This window comes from Egretta garzetta, unplaced genomic scaffold (genome assembly GCF_000687185.1).
Source record: "Egretta garzetta isolate BGI_Z169 unplaced genomic scaffold, ASM68718v1 scaffold30, whole genome shotgun sequence".
In the NCBI taxonomy this organism is placed as follows: Eukaryota; Metazoa; Chordata; class Aves; order Pelecaniformes; family Ardeidae; genus Egretta; species Egretta garzetta.
Genome location: NW_009258383.1, coordinates 683,402 through 704,813, shown reverse-complemented (window position 1 = coordinate 704,813; position 21,412 = coordinate 683,402). Strand labels below are relative to the sequence as shown.

At 40.9% G+C, this 21,412-nt stretch overlaps 2 protein-coding genes across 2 annotated transcripts in view; one reads left to right on the top strand and one right to left on the bottom strand.

Moving 5' to 3' along the window:
* Positions 1–1,792: 1,792 nt before the first annotated feature.
* On the top strand, positions 1,793–2,666 carry RPP38 (ribonuclease P/MRP subunit p38). Its single transcript, XM_009641601.2, has one exon. It carries the CDS (start codon positions 1,815–1,817, stop codon positions 2,664–2,666), a length of 852 nt encoding a protein of 283 aa, XP_009639896.1. The 5' UTR covers positions 1,793–1,814.
* A 4,876-nt stretch (positions 2,667–7,542) lies between these two features.
* NMT2 (N-myristoyltransferase 2) overlaps positions 7,543–21,412 on the bottom strand; it is a 25,660-nt gene continuing 11,790 nt past the window's right edge. Inside the window, exons 4-12 of the mRNA XM_009641589.2 lie at positions 20,527–20,645; positions 20,339–20,430; positions 20,116–20,232; positions 19,305–19,475; positions 17,964–18,072; positions 14,158–14,328; positions 11,316–11,483; positions 8,946–9,083; positions 7,543–8,753 (exon numbers count right to left, since the gene is read on the bottom strand). Of these exons, the coding sequence (XP_009639884.2) occupies positions 8,733–8,753; positions 8,946–9,083; positions 11,316–11,483; positions 14,158–14,328; positions 17,964–18,072; positions 19,305–19,475; positions 20,116–20,232; positions 20,339–20,430; positions 20,527–20,645 (1,106 nt within the window). The 3' untranslated portion in view covers positions 7,543–8,732. The remainder of the gene's footprint in view (positions 8,754–8,945; positions 9,084–11,315; positions 11,484–14,157; positions 14,329–17,963; positions 18,073–19,304; positions 19,476–20,115; positions 20,233–20,338; positions 20,431–20,526; positions 20,646–21,412) is intronic.

Genomic DNA, 21,412 nt, shown 5'->3' with positions numbered 1-21,412 from the left:
TTCTCCCTTCCGCAGGAAGCGGGGGTGATCGTGGCAGCTGTGCGGGGCCGAGGGGCTTAGCGAGGCTTCTTTTTCGCCTCGTTGCTTTATTTCCTATTCCGGCACGCTTGTTTTCCTCAGTAGCGCCCATTTTGAAAAGAAAAACGTCATCTTTCAACTGAGATCTCCCACGTCTTGCTCCTTTCTCATATACAAGCCTGGTGCTGACTTCGTTTGATACCCCCCGTAAAAGGTCATCGGAGCATCCATGATTGAAAGCTTTTAAAATAACCCAGAGGTGTTTTGTTTTGTTTTGTTTTTTAGACCTATAATAAGCTTCTATTTCTAACTCAGTGACATGTAAGATTTCTAGTGGTCATTTCCATTCTTCGGTTGTTGCTGCTGTGATGGTAGGGATTAGATAACTGCATGGACGATAGCTCCGTAAAGGACTAATAAAACAAATCGGCAGATCTGCCGTCTTACATCCCTGATGCAACCGTTCTGGGTGCTTGGGAGCAGAGGGGAATGGTGGCCCTACCCCCCCCAGCTAGTTTCCTGAGTTCCCAGTGTTGGAGGCAGACAACCGGGCTGGATGGACCATCACCTAGGTGGCCCTGCAGGGCATTTCACTGGTTCTTCTGAGAGTACTGAGAGAGGGACACAGTGCTTTGCTGTATTTCGAAATACTTAATCACTTTTACCTGTTCTCTGAAAACTACCTCTGAGTGTTTGACTCTCGCTGTGGATGACAGCTTCACAGTTCGTGTGGCGTTGGTGCAACTCCGCTCGATGCATTTCCCCTGCTGGGTTCCAGACCAGGGATATCTAAAGGCCGCCACTCAAGAGATGTAGATAAATGCTACCCATATGCCTACGTGGGTAACTGGGAAACCTAGGAGAGAGTCGTGTCGTATTTCTCCTGAATCGAAACCTGAGCTGCTCTTACTCCGTAAGCTTGGCTGTGCAACAGTGAAGATATTACCAGTGTAGCAAGGAGGTGGTGAACAGTAACCCAAGCAGGAGTATGGGGATTTACTGAGTTACCAGGGCCTGTAATCAGGCCTGCTTTCAGGTCTTCACTGTTACTCTGCACTAGATCAACCAGAGCTACCACAATTATACTTTCTCCACTCTGTTTTTCTCATCCCTAAAGGCACGGTCTAGGTGACACAAGAGTAAAAGACTCTCTCTGAACTTTCTGGAGGCCTGTTGAGGATTGCCTTCCTTCACTGACAGCATAATAGAGTCTGCAGATTTCTATCATGCCTTCTAAATGCAGACAAACACAAGACATGGATTAAAGAATGAAAAGGCAAATTCAAGTTTTAAAACTCCTAAATAAGTTCAGGAACTTGGAGGTTGTTTCCTCTTGTGATTCTGGGTTGTTGGGGTTTTTTTATGTCATAATACTGCTACAAGGCAGCTGTGCTACAGTGAAAATTGGGTGGTCCTTCAACTTGTGGTTCTGGGGGTTTTCTTTGTTTTGTTTTTGAATCTGTAATACCTCCAGCTGCTTTCGTTCAGCTTCCCCAGGGTCTCTTGTCACTGGTGTTGCCTCACTGTCCAGTTTGCTGGGGTTTTTTATTTATTTAAAAAAAAAAAAAAGGCAGCAGAGCATGTGCCTAGTGGAAGATTATTTAAGGATTAGCACTGAGCTAATGCGAGGAGGGTGGCAGTTTCCAGGATCACTTTGAGATGCAATGTTTCTCTTCTGCATTCCCAAGGGAAGCTTCTGGTAATGATGTCCCCAGCAAACAGTACAGTATTTGAACTAACGCTTACCTCTCTCTTCCCTTCACAGCTAGGGCAGCAAAACACAAAAGAACCTCAGGATGTCTGTGATTCAGCAAGGGACGGCAACACTTCGTAAAGCAAAGAAAATCACTGTAAAAACGTGTCTAGATAACCCCTTTGTTTTTCAATGGAAACCCATAGATGGAGAAGATATGCATTTTATACTACAGACCTTAGAAGAAAGGATTAAACATACTGGACTTAAAAAGATTGAGACTCCAAGAAAGAAAAAACGTTCCCTTACAAAAAAACAAGTGGAAAGAAAGTGTGATGCTAGCACCAATGAACTCCCTAAAGAAGAGGAAGCAGAAGTCCTTCGACAAAAAACAGGGTGGACTGACATAAATATCAGAAGACAGCTTGCTATTGGGGTTAACGAAGTTACAAAAGCATTGGAAAAAAATGAACTACTCCTCTTGCTGGTGTGCAAGTCTGCAAAACCTGCCATGATCACATCGCATCTTATTCAGCTGAGCGCAAGTCGAGCCACACCAGCAGGCCAGGTTCCCCGTCTCAGTGAAACAGTTGCGCCACTTCTTGGCTTAACATCCATTTTAGCGCTAGGCTTTAAAAAGCAGTCTGATAAATTTACCGAAGCAATAGAAGCAATAATTCCAAAGATACCAGCTTTGGAAGTGCCATGGTTTCAGTACAGAGCTGAAGAACCAGTGGCTTACGCACATACAGATTCTTCAGAAAATCAGGAACCCGAGCAGCTTGCAGGGGCGCTGGGGGATGAGCTCACAAGCCAGAAGCGGAAGCGTACAGAAAGCAATCAGCTGGATCTTTCAAATGTAATCTTGCAGCCTTTGAAAATCAAGAAACTTGTTCCAAATCCAAATAAGATAAAGAAGCCACCTCGCAAAAAGAAGAAAGCTTTTTCAGCATAACTGATTTTAGTTTGGTTCTTCATTCTAAACTCATTTTTTTAATGCAGCATGGAGTACAGCTCTAACTGAACTATTTTGTTAGGCTTTACAGTGTAAAGCGCTTGAATATGAGGTGAATTTTACGCTGCGCTCAGTGGATGTACTTCCTGCTTTAATAAAGAATATCGCTCAAACTTGTGTGCCAGTCTTTACCTGGGGGTAAATACTACGTTTGCAGCTGGAGATCACAGAGTTAAAATCAGTAATGAATATGCTGAGACAATTTAAGATACAAGAAGTACGTCTTTGGAATTAATGCAAAGCAGTAAACAAACTTTCTATTTTTATGCAGGTGAACATGCTCCAAACAAAATGGATTTAAATACAATTATTCAAACAGATCAATACCAAAAATGAAAGTTTATTTAAACAAAGGCCTGTGCCAGTGTAACTCTTTTTTTAAAAAGCTGGTTCAGTGTTGTAACAGCACAGGCAGACTTCCCTTCTGAACTTTCACAGTTTGCTCTGCTGAACAATAAACTTGTTTTGGTCAAGAATGTATGCAGACTTAGGTTCCATCTAATACCTGGTGTCCGATATGCTGAAGGAAAAGCTTTATTTTCAAATGCAGAACAAAACCAAATTACTACTGCTGCATTTTAAAAAAAGACTTGCATAACACATGGGACCCGTGGGAAAATGTAAACTAACCTGAACTCAATTTGATTTCTAAATGGAGTCTAGAATTCTTTCCCAGGAAGTTGAGATAAGCCACGGACTGTTGTATGTAAAGTAGATGACAGCTCTAACCACTACAAGGCTGAAAGTTTCTCACGTAACTCCTTTGGTTTTACTGGGGACTACAAACAGTTTCCTAATGAGACAGTTGTGTTGTGTTGTAGGAAGGAAAGGGAATAGAATCACAGAATCTTTTAGGTTGGAAAGGACCTTTAAGATCATCAAGCCAACCATCAACCTAACACTGCCAAGTCCAGTACAAAACCATGTCCCTAAGCACCACATCTACACAGCTTTTAAATACCTCCAAGGAGTGGGGACTTGACCGCTTCCCTGGGCAGCCCATTCCAGTGCTTGACAACCCATTTGGTGAAAAAATTTTTCCTAAGATCTAATCTAAACCTCACCTGGTGCCACTTGATGCAGTTTCCTCTTGTCCTATCACCTGTTACTTAGGAGAAGAGACCAACCCCCACCTCACTACAACCTCCTTTCCGGTGGTTGTAGAGGGCGATAAAGTCTCCCCTCAGCCTCCTCTTCTCCAGACTAAACAACCCCCGTTCCCTCAGCCACTCCTCGTCAGACCTGTGCTCCAGACCCCTCAGCAGCTTTGTTGCCCTTCTCTGGACATGCTCTAGCACCACAGTGTCTTTCTTGTAGTGAGGGGCCCAAAACCACAGGATGTGAGGGCCAGCCTCACCAGTGCTGCGTACTGGGGTGGATGATCACTTCCTTACTCCTGCTGGCCACACTATTCCTGATACAAATAGTGCTGCAATTTAGACAACCAAAATCAACAGCCGAGGAATTTACTTGGTGCTCTGTATTTTAAGCAAAAGATAGTATGGTACTGTGGAAGAAAGCGCCAACTACTGTGGTGGGTTGATGCTGGCTGGATGCCAGGTGCCACCAAGCTGCTCTATCATTCCCCTCCAGGAGGATGGTAGTGAAAATGAGGTGGGGGAGGAACTTTGTGGGTCAAGATGAAGGCAGTTAAATAAAAGCAAAAGCAAAGTCACTAGCAGAAGTAAAAGGAAAACAGATTTTATTCTCTACTTCCCATCAGCAAGTGATGCCCAGCCACTTCCTGGGAAGCAGGGCTTCAGTATGCGCAGCAGTTGCTCCAGAAGACAAACGTCATAAATAACAAATGCCCCCTCTCCTCCTTTGTCTTCCCTTTTATTGCTGAGCAGACATCATCCCTTTGGTCAGTTTGGGTCAGCTGTCCTGGCTATGATCTAAGGGCTGGAGCACCTCTCCTATGAGGACAGGCTGAGAGAGTTGGGCTTGTTCAGCCTGGAAAAGAGAAGGCTGCAGGGAGACCTGATTGTGGCCTTTCAGCACCTAAAGGGGGCCTATAGGAGAGATGGGGAAAATCTTTTTAGTAAGGCCAGCTGTGACAGGACAAGGGGTAATGGTTTTAAACTAAAACAGGGTAGGTTTAGACTGGATATAAGGAAGAAATTCTTTACAATGAGGGTGGTGAAACACTGGAACAGGTTGCCCAGAGAGGTAGTGGAGGCCCCATCCCTGGAAACATTCAAGGCCAGGTTGGACGGGGCTCTGAGCAACCTGCATACCCCCTTTGGTCGGTTTGGGTCAGCTGCCCTGCCTATGTCCCCTCCCAAGATCTTGGCCATCCCCAGCCTACTGGTGAGGGGGGGAAATGTTGGAGAGACAGCCTTGATGCTGTGCAAGCACTGCTCAGCAGCAGCTGAAATGCTGGTGCCTCATCAACACCTTTCTAGATGCCGCTACAAAGCACACCACTAAGGGGGGGTGCTATAGGGAAAATTAACTCCACCTCAGCCAGACCCAGTACAAATACCTTAACTGAGTTACTCTGTTGTTCCTTAAAGATGGGATTTAGATGTTGTAGTTCTCAGAGATTTGCTAATCCAGACTTCTAGTGCCATCAGATAGCTAATCTGTGGTTTAGATTTATTTAAAACAGCTTTTAGTTCATGAAACCAACCACGAAGGGAGGCAGTAGCAGTGATTCTGCAATCATGATGCTCCCTGAAGCTAAACACAACAAAGACATTTAATGCTAAAATTTTTCCCCTCCCTGGCTGAGGGTGGCAAGGAGGGAGAGGAAAGTTTTTTTGCCTTGCTTTATAGTCCTTCATACATGTCATATGCCTTGGCTTTTTGGATGCATGAAATGTTGAAGGCATGCTAGAACTAGTGCATTTAATTCTTATGCTGGATAATTGTAACATTTAAATCTTTAAACAGAGCATGCGGATCAGCTTTGGTAAAGAACATAAGCACAGTGATCATCTGTCAAGCACTTTGCTGCCTGCCCAGGTCTATAGCTCTCCTCAGGGATTTGCGTCTCCTCCACAGATAGAAAATTACTCGAGGAAAGCAATTACAGATGTTTTCTGTAGTTAAATACCTGCTTAGGAAGCAAGAGTGAGCTGCCACCATTTCCACCTCCTGAGCAGCTGTCCTGTTGTGTGGGTGCAGGCTGGGGCACCTTCGAGATTCACATCCTCTTGATGCTGTAATGCTTCAGCAAAGCACTTGAGGTGAAGAGCACGGCTAGCCAAAAGCTTTGAGCAGTCAGTAGTGAGAGAAGAGATCATGCTGGACTACACAGCTGGTGGGTAACACACACCGGTTCATGAACAGGACTCTCCAGGAACGGCCCCAGCACTCAGGCTCAGATGCCCGCTTCCCTCATACTCCCGGCCCTGGAAGTTTTCCCCCTCAGCCACAGTGCTGCACAGCTGCTACAGGAGCACGACTCTGCCCTCCTTCCCCGCAGTTAATATGCAGCCTGAGCCAGAAAACAAGACAGACGTTTACCCCTCGGATGCAGAAGGAAATGACGCTGTTTTCCCAGAAGGCAGCACAAGTGGCCACACTCCTTCCTTCACGTGCAATTAACCCAAGATTAGAGCAGAAAGCCAGGCTGCGGGAAACCCAGATTCAAGTCTCTTTTCTACCTGGACATATTTGGTCCTATCATGGCCTCAACACTTTTCCAAACAGTAGTAGTGGGGAGGATTTGCCTTCTGTTTTCAGAGAAGAGAGGAGAAAACATCTGCCTACCATTTTCTTCCACTTGCATTTTTTTGAGGAGAGGGAAGGCAGAGAAGCATGAGCTTATCACTTAGCATTCAAGACCACCCCTCCAGATTAGGGACAGCTGGGCCATGATCATTTCTGAGCGAGGAAGGACCTTAGGCAGGAGGACAGAGCTATGCCCTGCTGTCCCACCTCACGTTAGGCAGCAGCTGAGCGAGGATTGCCAAGGCTCTGCCTTCAGAGCTGAAGCAGAACCTACTGAGCCCCCTGGTGAACCTCCTCCTCATCCCAGCAGGCTCCAATGAGAATGCCCAGCCGGGAAGGCACCTTCCTGCCTTTTGGGATTTAAGAACTTAAGTCTTTGATGGAGTTGAGATTAAATCCTTCTTGCTACCTCAGATATCACTACCCTTGATTATATTTTCAGACACTTAATTCTGCTCAGGCCTCACACAGGGAGCCAAAGCTCCCGCTGCACAATCTCTTATGACCGCTACTGGCAGACAGGTATCAGAGTGGCCAACATTGTAAAGCCCGACTACACCATTAGATGTCCAAAAGATCTCCTCTGAAGCCCTTTTAAATTCATGAGGTCCCGAGCTGGTGCACACACAGGGGTCAGACAAACCACGTTCAATCCCTTCCTTTGTTTGAAGGAGGTCGAATGCTTTAATCAGAGAGCTATAACGCAGTAAGGGAAAGTATTTATCACTGCCTGTAGGCAGAATCCCCTCAGCACAATTCAACAAGAAAAAGAAAGCAAACCACAAACCATTCACACACTGGAAAAGGAGCATGAAGAAAGAAAAACGGCACTGCTATAAGGAGGTGGGGAGGGCTAGCAGTTATGAAGAACAGACAAATTTATCTTCATCTAAATTGATGTTTTCAGGTACAGAATGCAACTTTCAGCAAAATCTGCTGTCAGAATTACAGGCATGTTTAAAAGGAAAGTTTAGACATTGGCATTTCATGAGATATTCAAGTCACATTCAGAAGATGCTCACAGCACAGAGGCTTCACTACCACAATTTGGCACTTTCAGCTAGAACAGTTTCTTACTGCAGATTTTCTCAGTGCTCGTGTTACTGCAGCATCCATGAGCTGAAAGAACTGCTGTCATATCTAGCTATGATGCTACGCTGGAATGCATATAAAGTGCTTCAGAAGCTGCTCTGGTTGCCGAGCATTCACGAGGGAATTAAACCAGCTCCCCCAACAACAAAGATCAGCCCTCCTACAATTCAGGAAGCGCAGTACACAGACTTCCAAGGACTGAGGGTAGAGCATTTCTCTTCTGCTTACCAGTCACATATATAGCAAAACTTTTTGTTCCAAAGTCAGGATAAAAACACTACCAGGAACAATTTATGAATACGTATTTACACAAGATACTTTTCATTAGAATTACAGACTTCATAGGAAATCAAAGTAGACAAAGGAGTATGTGCAATTTCGCAGAAGCGTTGAAAACATTCAAAACTATAAATATCCTGATAGCACTACTAAAATTCTTAGTTTTACACACAGGCTGATGTTATTCTACTGAGGAAAAACTAAGTTTTGTGCCACAACTGTAAACCAAGTACAGTAATGTATTATCATTCCGGCAACATAGATAACACCTGCACTGAACAGTGCGATACTGTTAAATCAATCCACTGATCTATTGAAGATCAAAGTACAAATCTGTATTTTTATTGATTTGGCAGCGTTGCTTATGGAGAAACAAATGCACTAGTTAAACCAGTACATTGTCATACTGCTCCAGTTACAAAAACATCCAGGACTTTCATAGAGCTACAAACGTATCTTACTTCATGATTTTCCCCCAAATGATGATATCCACGTGAAGTAAATAAGCAAGGATACCCGAGTTTGTATCCTTCATTCTGTTACACTGACAAACATACACCACCACTTAATAAATAGAAATGCAGCAGTTCATCCACATAATAGCAAATATTTTTGTACCCTAATCCACCACTGAAGTTCAGTTTGTACAAAACAGTCTTTTCTACAGAGTGGAAAAAAAATACCTTCTTCTCATCAAGGTGCAAGCTAAGCTTTGAAACTTAAATGAATGTGCTTTTATTCTTTTCATGGACAATAAAAGAGTTTCATGGACCTTCTGATCTATCTGAAAATGCATAAATTTGGTCACATATGGATGTCTTCGTTGTTCAGGTTTAATGGACTATTTCAGTATCACTGACGTTGTGCTTTTACTCCTCTTGAACAACACCGTTCCAAGAGTTACGGAGATCAAATGAATGTGAACGATGACCTCAGAGTTCTAGAAACTAAGTGTCCTCATTGTAATACAAGACCAACCTAAAGGAAGAAAAAAAAAAATACAGTATTTTAGCTCAAGTATGGCAATAAATCTGAACATTGTTGGTTTTCTGCACCTCAATTATGGATCTTAAATATGACCAATTTAAAAAGTTATTTTAACACTTCTGCCCATTTTGGCCATTGTAGATTAATATACCATTATACCTAACAGAATTTTTTCTCCCTTACCTTTTCGGATTCCATGCCAGGACACCTCCAGTTGTACAAATAATACTGCAAATTTCCATCTCCAATCCCAAACTTGAGTTTTTCCAGGAATGTTTTGTTTTCCATTAAGTCTAGTGCATTGAACACATCAAATCCTTTCTGGCAATAGCAAAACATTTTTTAAATTTTACTTTTTGAAGTTTAAAATGATACACAAATGATACTTTACACAGTGGCATACAATATCCAAGAGACTAGGCTAATTAAGAGGAAAAAAAGAAAAGGGAATAAGTCTTGCCTTTTAATTAGGTACACACATGAAGAAATTTTCCCAATAAAAAGTGAAGTACAAGGCACAACTTTGCTTGAAGATTTATCTCCAAAAGGGTAGGGATTTGAAAGTCACATTCAGAAGTAAAGGTCTGAAGAGTCCCTAAAGCATAATCCATTATTTTATCCTTATAGGTATGCATTTTTTTTTTTTTTACAGTCACTTACGGTGTTTTGATACACATGGCCTATTCCAGCTAAAGCTGCATAAATACAGCTTACGGTATTTTTCAGCCATCTATCATTCTGTTAATAATAAAACATTATGTTTCTGTGATTTCATCCTTTTCATAGAATCATAGAATCATATAATGTTTTGGGTTGGAAGGGACCCCTAGAGGTCAGCTAGTCCAACCCCCCTGCAGTGAGCAGGGACACCGCTAACTAGATCAGGTTGCTCAGAGCCCCGTCCAACCTGGCCTTGAATGCTTCCAGGGATGGGGCCTCCAGTACCTCTCTGGGCAACCTGTCCCAGTGTTCTACCACCCCCATTGTAAAGAATTTCTTCCTTATATCTAGTCTAAACCTACCCTGTTTTAGTTTAAAACCATTACCCCTTGTCCTGACACAATTGGCCCTACTAAAAAGATTGTCCCCATCTTTCCTATAGGCCCCCTTTAAGTACTGAAAGGCTGCAATCAGGTCTCCCCGCAGCCTTCTCTTCTCCAGCCTGAACAACCCCAACTCTCTCAGCCTGTCCTCATAGGAGAGGTGCTCCAGCCCTCGGATCATTTTTGTAGCCCTCCTCTGGACCCGCTCCAACACTTCCATGTCCTTCTTGTGCTGAGGGCTCCAGAGCTGGACGCAGTACTCCAGGTGAGGTCTCACCAGAGCAGAGTAGAGGGGCAGAATCATCTCCCTCTCCCCCAGCCTGTACTGATACTGGGGGTTACCCCGACCCAGGTGCAGGACCTTGCACTTGGCCTTGTTGAACCTCATGAGGTTCACACAGGCCTATCTCTCCAGCCTGTCCAGGTCTCTCTGGATGACATCCCGTCCTTCTGGTGTGTCAACCACACCACTCAGTTTGGTGTCATCCGCAAACTTGCTGAGGGTGCACTCGATCTCGCTGCCTAAGTCATTGATGAAAACGTTAAACAGCACCGGTCCCAGTACAGACCCCTGATGGACACCACTCTGAAATGCCATTGTCTTTGGAACTCCTATCTTTCACATGTTACTCTCCCTCCCCTACTCATGCACCCTCTACCAACTCTTCATCAACCTTCCAAATTCACCACTCAGAGCCCTTCTGCTCTCAGAAGGGCCACATAGGCAAATAAGTCTCAGGGTTTTGTGTGGCAACACAAACATACTCAAAATCCCAACTCACTGTGAACTCTTGACAAGCAACATAAAAACAAGGTCAGTTAAGCCACCGTCATGTATGAATAGCTGAATTTGCTTGGGGGTCTGGATATAAAAGTGTGAATAGGAGTGCATTTATCATTTCTCTTCCCTTGCCTCACACCTCCTCATCTGGAAGTCCAAGTTCCAGATCTGCAAATGTAATTAGGCATCTAATGATGCAGACAGGCCCAGCAGGTACTTTGGAAATCCACAGGTGTCTAAATCCCAGTATTGTAACTATATGATGATCCATTTAAAAGAAAAGAATTGCACATCACATTCAGAAAGAAATACAGACAGGGGAAGGTGCAAAGCCTTGCTGTTAGGCCACATAGCTGCTTCCTTACCCGTTCCATCTGTGGCCTGGTGAAGGCCAGCCACTCAGCTCCCTGTGCCACACTTCAAAGGGAGACCAAGGTTTATACCTTTTTCCACTTTGACTTTTAAGAATAAGTAGTAGTAGTATTTTTAGCCACTTCTGAACATTATACTAGCCACCTTACTGTATCTTCATATATCCTAATGCCTTTCAAAGTCTGTCTCTGAACTTCCTTTGGTATTTTTAGATACATATATAATGTATATGTCTCATCAAATGCACTCTGTGCTGTAGACAGTAAAAGAAAACAGAATGCAATAGCATGGATAAATTACCACCATTCCCAAGAATACTTTTGTGAAAGAAGCAGAAAAAAAACCCCCACGACTTACCAATTTAGCTATAATGAGTGCATCATTCATTAAGTCCAAGAGGGGGGTCTCTGTATGAATATTGTAAAAGGAATAGGCAGCTTTGAGGCTTTTATGAACAGGATGGTGCATCACTGTTGAAGGTAATGTGTAGAAACTCAGGAAATCTGTTAAAATACCATTTGAGCCCTACAAAAAAAAAAATAGTAGTACATTAATAAGAAGTAACTGCTCCGTTGTTGGTTAGGCTAACGTGGCAGTTCTACAGAAAGTAAGAAATAAATGCATCATAGTTTTGCATGCTGTAAGTATTATGGTATAACAAGTAATCTTGGCTAAGATTTGAGGAAACTGAATTCTTGCCAAGGACGCATGTATACATCAAATCCAGAATGAAGCCTGAAATGGTCACTTCAGAAAAAGAAACAAACATTTAGATTTTTCTAGTCTATTACACCAATAAATTTTGACAACTAATTGCCAAAGCATTTCAGTTTGTTTCCCAAGCTTAGCCTGCTATAAACAAAGCACACTTCCAAAAAATTGTAAAATTTTTTTTCCAACTGAACTTATTTTTAAAAGAGTATTTTTAAAATCTGATAAAGTTCACATTGAGGAATAATTTTCTCAACTTTCTAAAAACAGAAAAAAAAAATTCTGTGCTGGTATACAAAGCATATTAAATCCGCTCTAGTGATTATTAAACAACAAGCACAATCCCATTTGCTAGACAACAGTGCTAAATCACACTGAAATTCTAGCAACACCAGTAGTCATCAAAAAAGGTACTTATACAGAAACCTAAAATATCCTACATAAATTTTCTTAGTATTTCACACACCTAATGAATTTTAACCATCTTCAGGAGTGTAGGTTAGTAGGAAATGGTAAGTAATTATTAACATGGGTTATGAGTGACATGCTGAGCGTAACAAAACTACCCAGATTTTCACTCATCCTATTCCGATTGGGTCTCCTGGTATCTCCAAGAAGATAAGGCAGAGGAGACACACAAACGCTTGTTTGCTTTACTTTTGAATGACTGGTGCCCACTATTTTGGGCTCAATGAAGGATCTCTCATGGATCCTTAAAGTGATAGTACTTCTATAGTAAAAAGTAAAAGAGCTGAACCCATCACATACAAAGACCTGAACCCATCACATACAAAAAAGCTATTGTCTTAAAGCAGGTACAGATTCTGTAATAGAGATAAACTAAAAACAAATAACAGCAAAGTTATTAAGTCACTCACTAAATTCAGTAAGGATGATAAAAATATTAATTCAGGAATTATACAGAGTATTTTACGGTTTCAGCTCTGCACATTACAAAGATGACTTAAAAATCTGACACTAACTCCTCCAGGTCACACAGTCTTAAAAAGATTTTAAGCGCTAACAAACCTGCATTTTGTATAGTGAAAAACTAGTTCAAGAGACAGTGTAAAACAAGCAAGTGAAGACTGTGCTGGTCAGTTAAAATGGCACTGTCAATGGCACACTCCTGCTGATCCTGGTGCTTGTGGACTCTTCTGTAGGCTTCAAATCACCACCAAAGCTAAAAGCCAACCCAGGGAGCAGGGTGGTGAAGAAGAGGGGGTGGAGAAAGAAGGAGGGACAATAAATTAAATTAGACCATGGAAGAGTCCATTGAGCACAAGACCCACTACAAAGTAAGTAGAAAGCCAAGCCTGGACAATGACAAGCAATGAACAGAACCCCTCATCTTCAGCACCAGTAAGTTTCTAAATTCAGCTGAGACTCTTGCACAGCATGGGAACACTGAGCTTCACAACCTGCAGCTTCTGTGAGGAGCTGGTAGGTTTACTGATGTTAGTGCTGATCATTTTCAAATAACCTTATCACTTTAAACAGAGTAATACACTATCGAAATGGGATGTCTATAACAGACTTAGTATGGACTCAAAGACAAGAGTGTCTCTCCCTCCACTAGCTTTATCGCAGCTATTCCAACCATGCCTTGAAGATTTCCAATCCAAATGCCAATCTATTCCTGCACTGCTTATTTTGCAAGGAGCGTTGTGACCAACAGGTTGGAGGGTGGGGGTGGTAGGGCGGGGAGACAAGAGTAAGTGGTAGGAACAGATGATGCTCTCCATCTTTTTAGTGGACAAAGATTATAATTTTCAAGATAATTGAACTCCTAGCTGACAGCAACTCATGACAGCACCATGGGATATTAACACTTACTTCTCTATTTTACATATACTCATGCATATACATTTATATATATGCACACACATAGAAATTTATACACATACACACACACTTTTTTTACTGGCAAAAATATATTTTACTGAAGCAGACCATCAAAAAACATAACTCCCCCAGCAGGTGCCCCTAAAATTGGTTTTAAAAATAAAGGATTTTGAACTGCCATATGGTAGAAACTTAGACACCTGACAGAATGATACTGAATTCAAACCATATCCTTATCTCAGTCATTGTATCATTTTTCCTTTTTTTTAGAAAAGGAGATTTGAAGACCACTGTTTATTATCATGTCATATCTCTATGGAAAAAATGGAGGACTGCTGGTAGAAGCGTTGTTTTTAAAACATGCAAAGTTCTTTGCTGTAATATTTCCAAGATAGTGATATTCTGAGATTTCAAAATTATTCTTTAAAATTTCCTGGTAGAAGAGCACTGCAGCTTACCACAACCAAACATTTTCTCATTAACAGGATGCAATACAAAGAACAAAGCTTGGAATCATGGTATCAAGTTCTACCTATAGCACATATTTTTTATACTGTCCACATTTCAAAAACTTGATGCTGATATGAACTTTTTTAAGTGGCATTCACATATACATTCATGAAGCAGTTAGGTCACATTTTACCTCTACTACGTAAGTGTCAATAATATGATCCCGAGGCAGGAACCAGTGGGCTACCTCTTCTTCATCCATCACAGGAGCAAGATTAAACTGTTTCAAGTAAGTGTTGATTAAATCTTGTACTGCTTTAGTATCTTTTTGTTCCATTGGTCTCAAACCTGAAGTCTTTGTGGCCTTATTGTAACAAAAGAAAAATAAATGTTAAGATGTTGAAAGGAAAACTGCGTACACAGCAAAGGCTGAAAGTAGGTTGCAGAGTCACTCCACTTGCTATGCATTCATTATTAGCCTATTTTACCCCAGCCACCTAATTCATTATGCTATTTTACAAACTGCTTTCAATCAGAATTCCCTCTCTTCTAATTATTGAGACAGTCTGGGGCACTTCCATCTTTTTATTTCATTATTGAAACAACTTCATTTCTCCAGAGGAAGAGATACCATTGCCAACAGCCTAGACTTCACGCATTTTGTATTATTATTATTTTTTTTTAGGTCAGTCTTTATTTCCTATCTTCTAAACTACCTAGGGCCCAGACAAAAACCAAAATATAAAGCAACTTGCATATCAGAAGTTAATCTGAAGACACTTGCAATTCAAACTTAGGAAAATTACAGTCAAACTATAAACCAAAGTCAGCTGATAAAAGTTTAATTAGAAATTATTTAGCAAAAAAAAAAAATCCACCTATTCTTAACACTTGCAAACTCCCTTGCTACCTGAGCTTGCTATACAGGCACAACTGCTGTTCTGTTAACAAGAAAACTTCTTGTAACTTACAGCTGCCTGAAATTAAAAACCTACAGTATTTTAACAAATAGTTATTTATTGGACATCAGAAAAAAAGCAGAAAAAAATGGCTTTCCAGTACTACGCAATTAATGTTTAAACAAGAAAAGGTGATTAAAGTTTTCTTCCCAGCTTTTGTTAGCTTTCCTGAATATTTCCTTTTAGGGAGGCTAAGGCTTGCTCTCTTCAGAGCTCATTTATCCTGCTTCATCTGTCTGAGCTACATATTTGGGCACATACCACATTAATCATAGCAAAGTCAACTGCAAGAGCAGCCAGGTAGAGACTTGATTACTGGAAGCCTGAAATTAGTATAGCTGATTACGCTCTGCTCAAAAGGCATTATTCTGGAGGAGGTATTTATTCACATACTCTGGGAGTCAGCAGCCAGATGAAGAATCAAGGCACGTTTTGCCACAGCTCTGGCCTGTGTATTACATTTCAGTCTTCCTGCTTTCCTGAGCTGCCCAGGACTATGTTTTGCCTCCACAACAGCATATCATCTGGATTTTTAAATGCCCTGGATCCTTAAGGACATTCACCTGACTCATCAAGATGATGCTTCCTGTGCTGTATTTCATTCATAACCTCCTTACGAACTACAGTATGAAAGTTTAATTTTGGCTCTCTCCAAGCCTTCGTCCCTCTTCTAAAGGTATACACTGGAGCAGGATGGGAAGAAAAACAGCTGTGCTGGAACATTTGTATCCCCCAGCAATGCTCAGGATGGCCACCATTAAATTATTACTTAGAGCCCCAGAAGTGAGGGAAAGTGTACAGAACTGGGCTAAAATTTGTTTCTCTGCTCCACATATCAAGCTGCACTGGGCATACATTCATGCAAGTATCCTGGCTCAGGATCTCAATCAGTCAGGAAAAGACACACAGAGACAAACATGCTCTCCCGCCCTTACTCTAAACACAGCCAAAATTTACATCTTTCAGAAAACTCCTTGCGCAAGAGATTAAACACTTAGAAAAAAAAATCTATTTTTTACATCTATAGATACATGCACAAACACAGCCTTCAGTGAGGGTGGTATTTATTAATTACAGTATCTATTATTTTTGAAAACCTTTTTAATTCAGACTGTTCAAGTGATTAGGAACGATTAATTCCTCTTAAAGGGAGATGCGTTCCCAGTGGCAATAATATTCCAAGGACGCTAAGAAAAAGAGGTTAAAATGCAAGAAACAGTGTTTGGTGCTGAGGGACAGGATAGTGTGACCTGAATGAACAAATTTGTGTGATAGTACTGTTTATGATAACAGCCTGAAACTGGGGATAAAGATCTTCAAAAGCACTTAAACCCAAAGCACAAAACCTAAAGAGAAAACATTAGCACAAAGATTTAATCTTTACTTTCCATGGGAGAAGCTCCCAAGTCCAACCTAAAAATAAACAAACAGCTGAGGCATACGGACTCCTACACCACTTAGTTTTAAAAGTTGATTTTCAAAGCACCTATTTTCTATTTGCACATCTCTATACAGCATGTTTGCCTTAGCTATACTTTATGAGGGAGATATGATGTATTCTTTGTTTTCCATAATTTATTTTTCTGTTGAAATCTGGGTTTTATAATAAAGGAAGGTGATCAGGGTACAGCTGCTGTTGTTTCTAATGATTCTCCGTAGTTACACTTTTTGTCCTGTAAGTAAGATCCTTATTTAAACTATTCTTGTGCTGTATTGTTTCCATGAGAAACAGTATGAGAGTTGCCACCAAACCCTTTATTTGAAATTGTCTACTGCACTTTTTTAGACTATTAAAAACGTCTTCAAGATTTGATGGAAGCTATATTTAGCTCCCCAAGATTAAAACCTAATTAATTTGGCTATTAATTCTTAAGCTCTGGAAACTGTTGCCCTGCACGCAAGGGAGAACCTGCATGTGTGGGCACCGGTAGTGTGCAGGCAGCACAGGAAATGAGTCTCTCTGACAGCAGCAGGAGTTCAGATCAAGCCATAGCACCTGCTTCATACCAAGGAGCGCTTAATTACTCAAATATAGAAGTAGTAAGAGAACCTGCAGCATCAGGCTAAATATAACGAACAGACACAATTCTCCAGAGTCAAATAAATCATTACAAAGCACAAAGAATGAGGAAAAAAAGTATTTTTTAACCGAAAGGGAGGGTTTGTTTAAATAAAAAAAGGTTTACTGAGATGGCACAAGTAAATGTTATTCTGCAATCTCTCCAAATAGAAAGGTAGCTTTTACAAGCAAAGAAACTGGTTTAAATCATGAAGCTTAGGCTAGCTTCTATAGGCTTTTAATTACAGCAATGAGGTTTTTTTAATAGTACATTCTCAGCCTACTTACAGTGACTTGCCCTGTCATGGAAATGCATCCTAGGGCTTTTTGCCAGCTTAACTATTAGCTGCAAACATGAAAAAAAATATTTTTAACTAACCTAGCTATGCCAGAACACTTTTTTTTGTTTGTTTTTTTTTGCTAGACCATGCAGCTAAAGAGTACACAACATAGAGGTGGCTCTTGCTGAGCCTGCTCACTGCAGGAGAACAACATTCTCTGACAGAACAGAAAAAGCTGTGAATTAGAGTGGAATCGGCAATCTCACTGTACTCAGCCAACTTTCTGATGTACTTCTTTGAGAATTTTAAGACATGAACTGTTATTTTTCTGTTCCAGTAATCTTTTAAAAGATTAATCATACCACGAATAGTTTTATGCATCTTCAACTCAATCCCACATGTTTATGAAGTCAAGGTTTCTGGTTTTTTCATTGTTTGTTTAAGGCGTTCAGATCAAAATTATATTTTCTCCATATACAGATCTGCATTTCCAGCAATAGCCTTTTCTGTTTAGTATAGCCCTTAAGGTCCTTTTCATCAGCCAGAGGTTTTTGGGTTTTTTGTTTTGGTTTGGTTTTAGATGTCCTGCACGCACTGCCTTTCCATAGAAAAGCCTGTACTGTCAGAGACAGAGACAGATGGAAGGTTATTTTGGGCCTCACAATAACTGTGGGGATTCTCTAGAAGTCATACTGCTTACATCAGGAAGCCTGTAGAGCTTCATTGTTCTTTGTAGAGTCATGTTTCTACTCAAATGTGAAAACTTCACCTCCACCAATTTTCTGGGATTCAGTGATCGATGCCAATACCTGGAAATAAAATTAGTAATGAGATTAGATAGTATTTTAAGTGTCAGCTTTACTTGCATCCATTTCCCTGCTTTCTTGCATTGCTCCTTCTCCTCCCCAAATTTGTGTCTAAGCAAGCCTGTACTGTGTCTGTAAGAAGCTTGAGCAACAAAAGATAAGGAAAAGCTATCTCCAAGCAACAGCTTTTAAACAGGTCTGCTATCATCATATTTTGAATCTAAGGAAATGCTTTTTATTACAGAATGAGTAATCACAGGGCTAAACATTTTAGTACTTGCCATAGGCCTGACAATCTCATCATACTTACATGGTAACATTTATTTTCTTGTACAGACAGGACCCTCTGCTCATGTCTCTGTGCAACAGAACATCCCTAGTTACTCTAACACAGCATGGCCTTTTTTTTTTGTCCTTCCTTACAGAAACTTAAAGGATCTTTGGTGTTGATAGGTACAAACAACTTCAAATCAAAAATGACCCTGTCCTCCAGAAGGATAGACAGCTGAACTAAAACTGCTGGAACTGAACTTTTCCCAGTAGAAATAAAATCCATTCCAAGCAAACGAAATTATACTTGATTACATACAACTCTTCTCATGTGATTGTTTTCCCATCTTTACCAAATGCCGATCAAGTCCTCCTTTCTCCAGGAAAGGTGGAAGTATTTAAAAAAAGCAAATAATATAATTCCCAGTAATGCTCTGCCATCTTTGGCAAGCAACCAGGTCAACACGGAAGTGTCCCAGAAGGGAAACAGGCCACTTGAAAAACACAGGTATACAATGTTGTCATTGCTAGCATGGCTTCCACCAGAAGGTCAACCAAAACATCTATTAGTCTATTTAAGGTACGATAAACAAACCCAAAATTAAATTTCAGTCTAAGAAGCTGTTTTATCCAATGCACTAGGAAGGAAAGGGGGGGGGGGGGGGGGAATACAAACCACATCTCAAAATAGGCCTCAACTTTGAAGGCGTTTGGAGCTGCGCTTCCTGCTTCTAGCAGCCCCAAGGAGGAGATGAAAGATGCAGCTGAGTAAAAAAAAAAAAAAAAAAAAGAAAAACAAACAAACAAAACCACCCTGAAAAACACTCAGGCCTTCAGGTTAGTCAAGGCCACAACATTTAATTTCTTTGAATTTTATGCTTTTTTTTTTCTAGCCAATTACATAAAATGTTCTTTAAAATGACTGCTATAGGAACCAATATTATGATGAACATCACCTAGGTTACCTGCAAGTGGCCACAGGTTTGGGGAGTACCACTCCAGCAGTGTAAACAGCCTGAAAAATTCCTTCCAGGTTTACTCTTCTGGTTATTTCCCGAATCAGTACAGGTGCTACCCGTTTAGATCTCAGTTTTTTATGGACACACAGAAAATTGATTTCTACCATTTTCTTCACACTAAAAGGACATTAAATAGTGGAAAAGTTAAAAAGAGTTGCACATTGCATATTTTCATTTGCATAATTGTAGTTTTCCATGTTGTGACAGAAGAATTTGAGGTAAAAATAAATTGGCCTGTGACAAAGTACATCTGCAACGAATACTAATGTATGATATTGCGACTGCAACGGCAAATTGTGCAATACACAAGCTGTGTCTAAGGTGTTTGCAACACTCCTTTTTCAGAGCTCTATTGAGACTTAACCAATTGCCTTTAAGATGCAGAATGGCATCCAAGCACATGCTATGTGGTATCACAATACTTTATGAATGTCACTGAATGAAGACCTTGCCAAGGAAGTCCAGCTGACTGACTCTCCTCTTAAATACTTTCCAGTAGGGCCAGAAAATTCTATGTCATTATCTGTATAATCCATCAATAAGAAAATTCCTGGTCTTCACCGTAAAGAGCCCACAAGTTTTTTTGGGGGAAGTTAAAAAATCCCCAACTCTGCTACATACACAGGATTCTTCTGACTCTTTATGGTCAGTGAGCCTCCTTCTCTCTTTTTAAGTTCTCTATGGCAATGGATACCAGTTTAAGATTTGTTTCATGGTGTTATTCTTTTGCAAATACAAAAGTAATGGTGCATTTTACCTGTCATAAATACGAATATTTGCAGGGATGGCACTTATGAATCCTACCAATTTTTTGTTTGAAGACACTCTAACCCCACAGTGCCATTGGGGTAACCAGCCCGGAGGACGTAGCGCCCTAGAATTGATGACAGAAATAATTACAAATTACTGCCTAAGAAGATGTAATAAAAACACCCTTCTTTGCACTCCAGCCAGAGCAGAATGTGGAACTTGCTACTCACCACAGCAGAAATTCAGGTGAATAATCAAACCTAAACATATTATCATCATCTTCTACGTAATTCTCATTTAACAGTGTGTATAACTCCTTCAGCTGAAAACACACAAAAAATTCCAAAGATTTACCCACACACAGCAATCAGAATAAACTTCAATGATTTTAGATATGTATAGAAATTGTTTTACTTACAACTTCAGCATTGCTAAGATCCAATGTGTCCCACATAAAACCTTGTGGCAAAGAATATGGCTCTAAGCGGACATTGTCCTTATCTGGTTCAATTGCACCATGTGAAGTTATAACTTCATCTTTTGAGGGAGGAAGAGGGGAAAGAAAAAAAAAAAAAAAAAAAGAAAAAACCAGTTACATTGCTAGCTTTCCTGATAGTTCTCAAAACTGCATTTAACTTGCATCATGTATTTTCTCATTATTATGTGACAGGAACATGAAGCTTTTAAAAAAAATGCTGGAAAAAATTAGTATTATTAGCTTGTACTACTCATTCTCACAGATCACATCCAGGCTAATGACTCTCCCCTCAGAATATCTACAGATATCCACAGAACTATTTGATACCTGGTATTTCGTAACACAAGACAGCGATTTATCAGCACACGCATACCATCTAGCCAGCCACGAGATCCGCCGTCTCTTTGTGAGAAACATGTTGTACTCACAAGCTAACAAGCTACAGCTCAGATCCTGTTTACCACTGACTTGAACAGACCTGAACTCAACAGGATTACTCAGGGGCAGTGGCATGGCAAAGCCAGAGCATTTAAGGGATACGGGTGAAATGTGAAACTTGTTCCTAAAATCCCACAGGAAAGCCGTCTTCCTAAGCACCACATCTACACAGCTTTTAAATACCTCCAAGGGGTGGGGACTCAACTGCTTCCTGGGCAGCCTGTTCCAGTGCTTAACAACCCTTTCGGTGAAGAAATTTTTCATAACATCAATCTAAACCTCCCCTGGCACAACTTGATGCAGTTTCCTCCTTTCCTATCACTTGTTACTTGGGAGAAGAGACCAACCCCCACCTCACTACACCCTCCTGTCAGGCAGCTGTAGAGGG

What these genes read in the sequence shown, in the direction of transcription:
- RPP38 (XM_009641601.2), top strand. Translation starts at nt 1,815, where the DNA reads ATGTCTGTGATTCAGCAAGGGACGGCAACACTTCGTAAAGCAAAGAAA.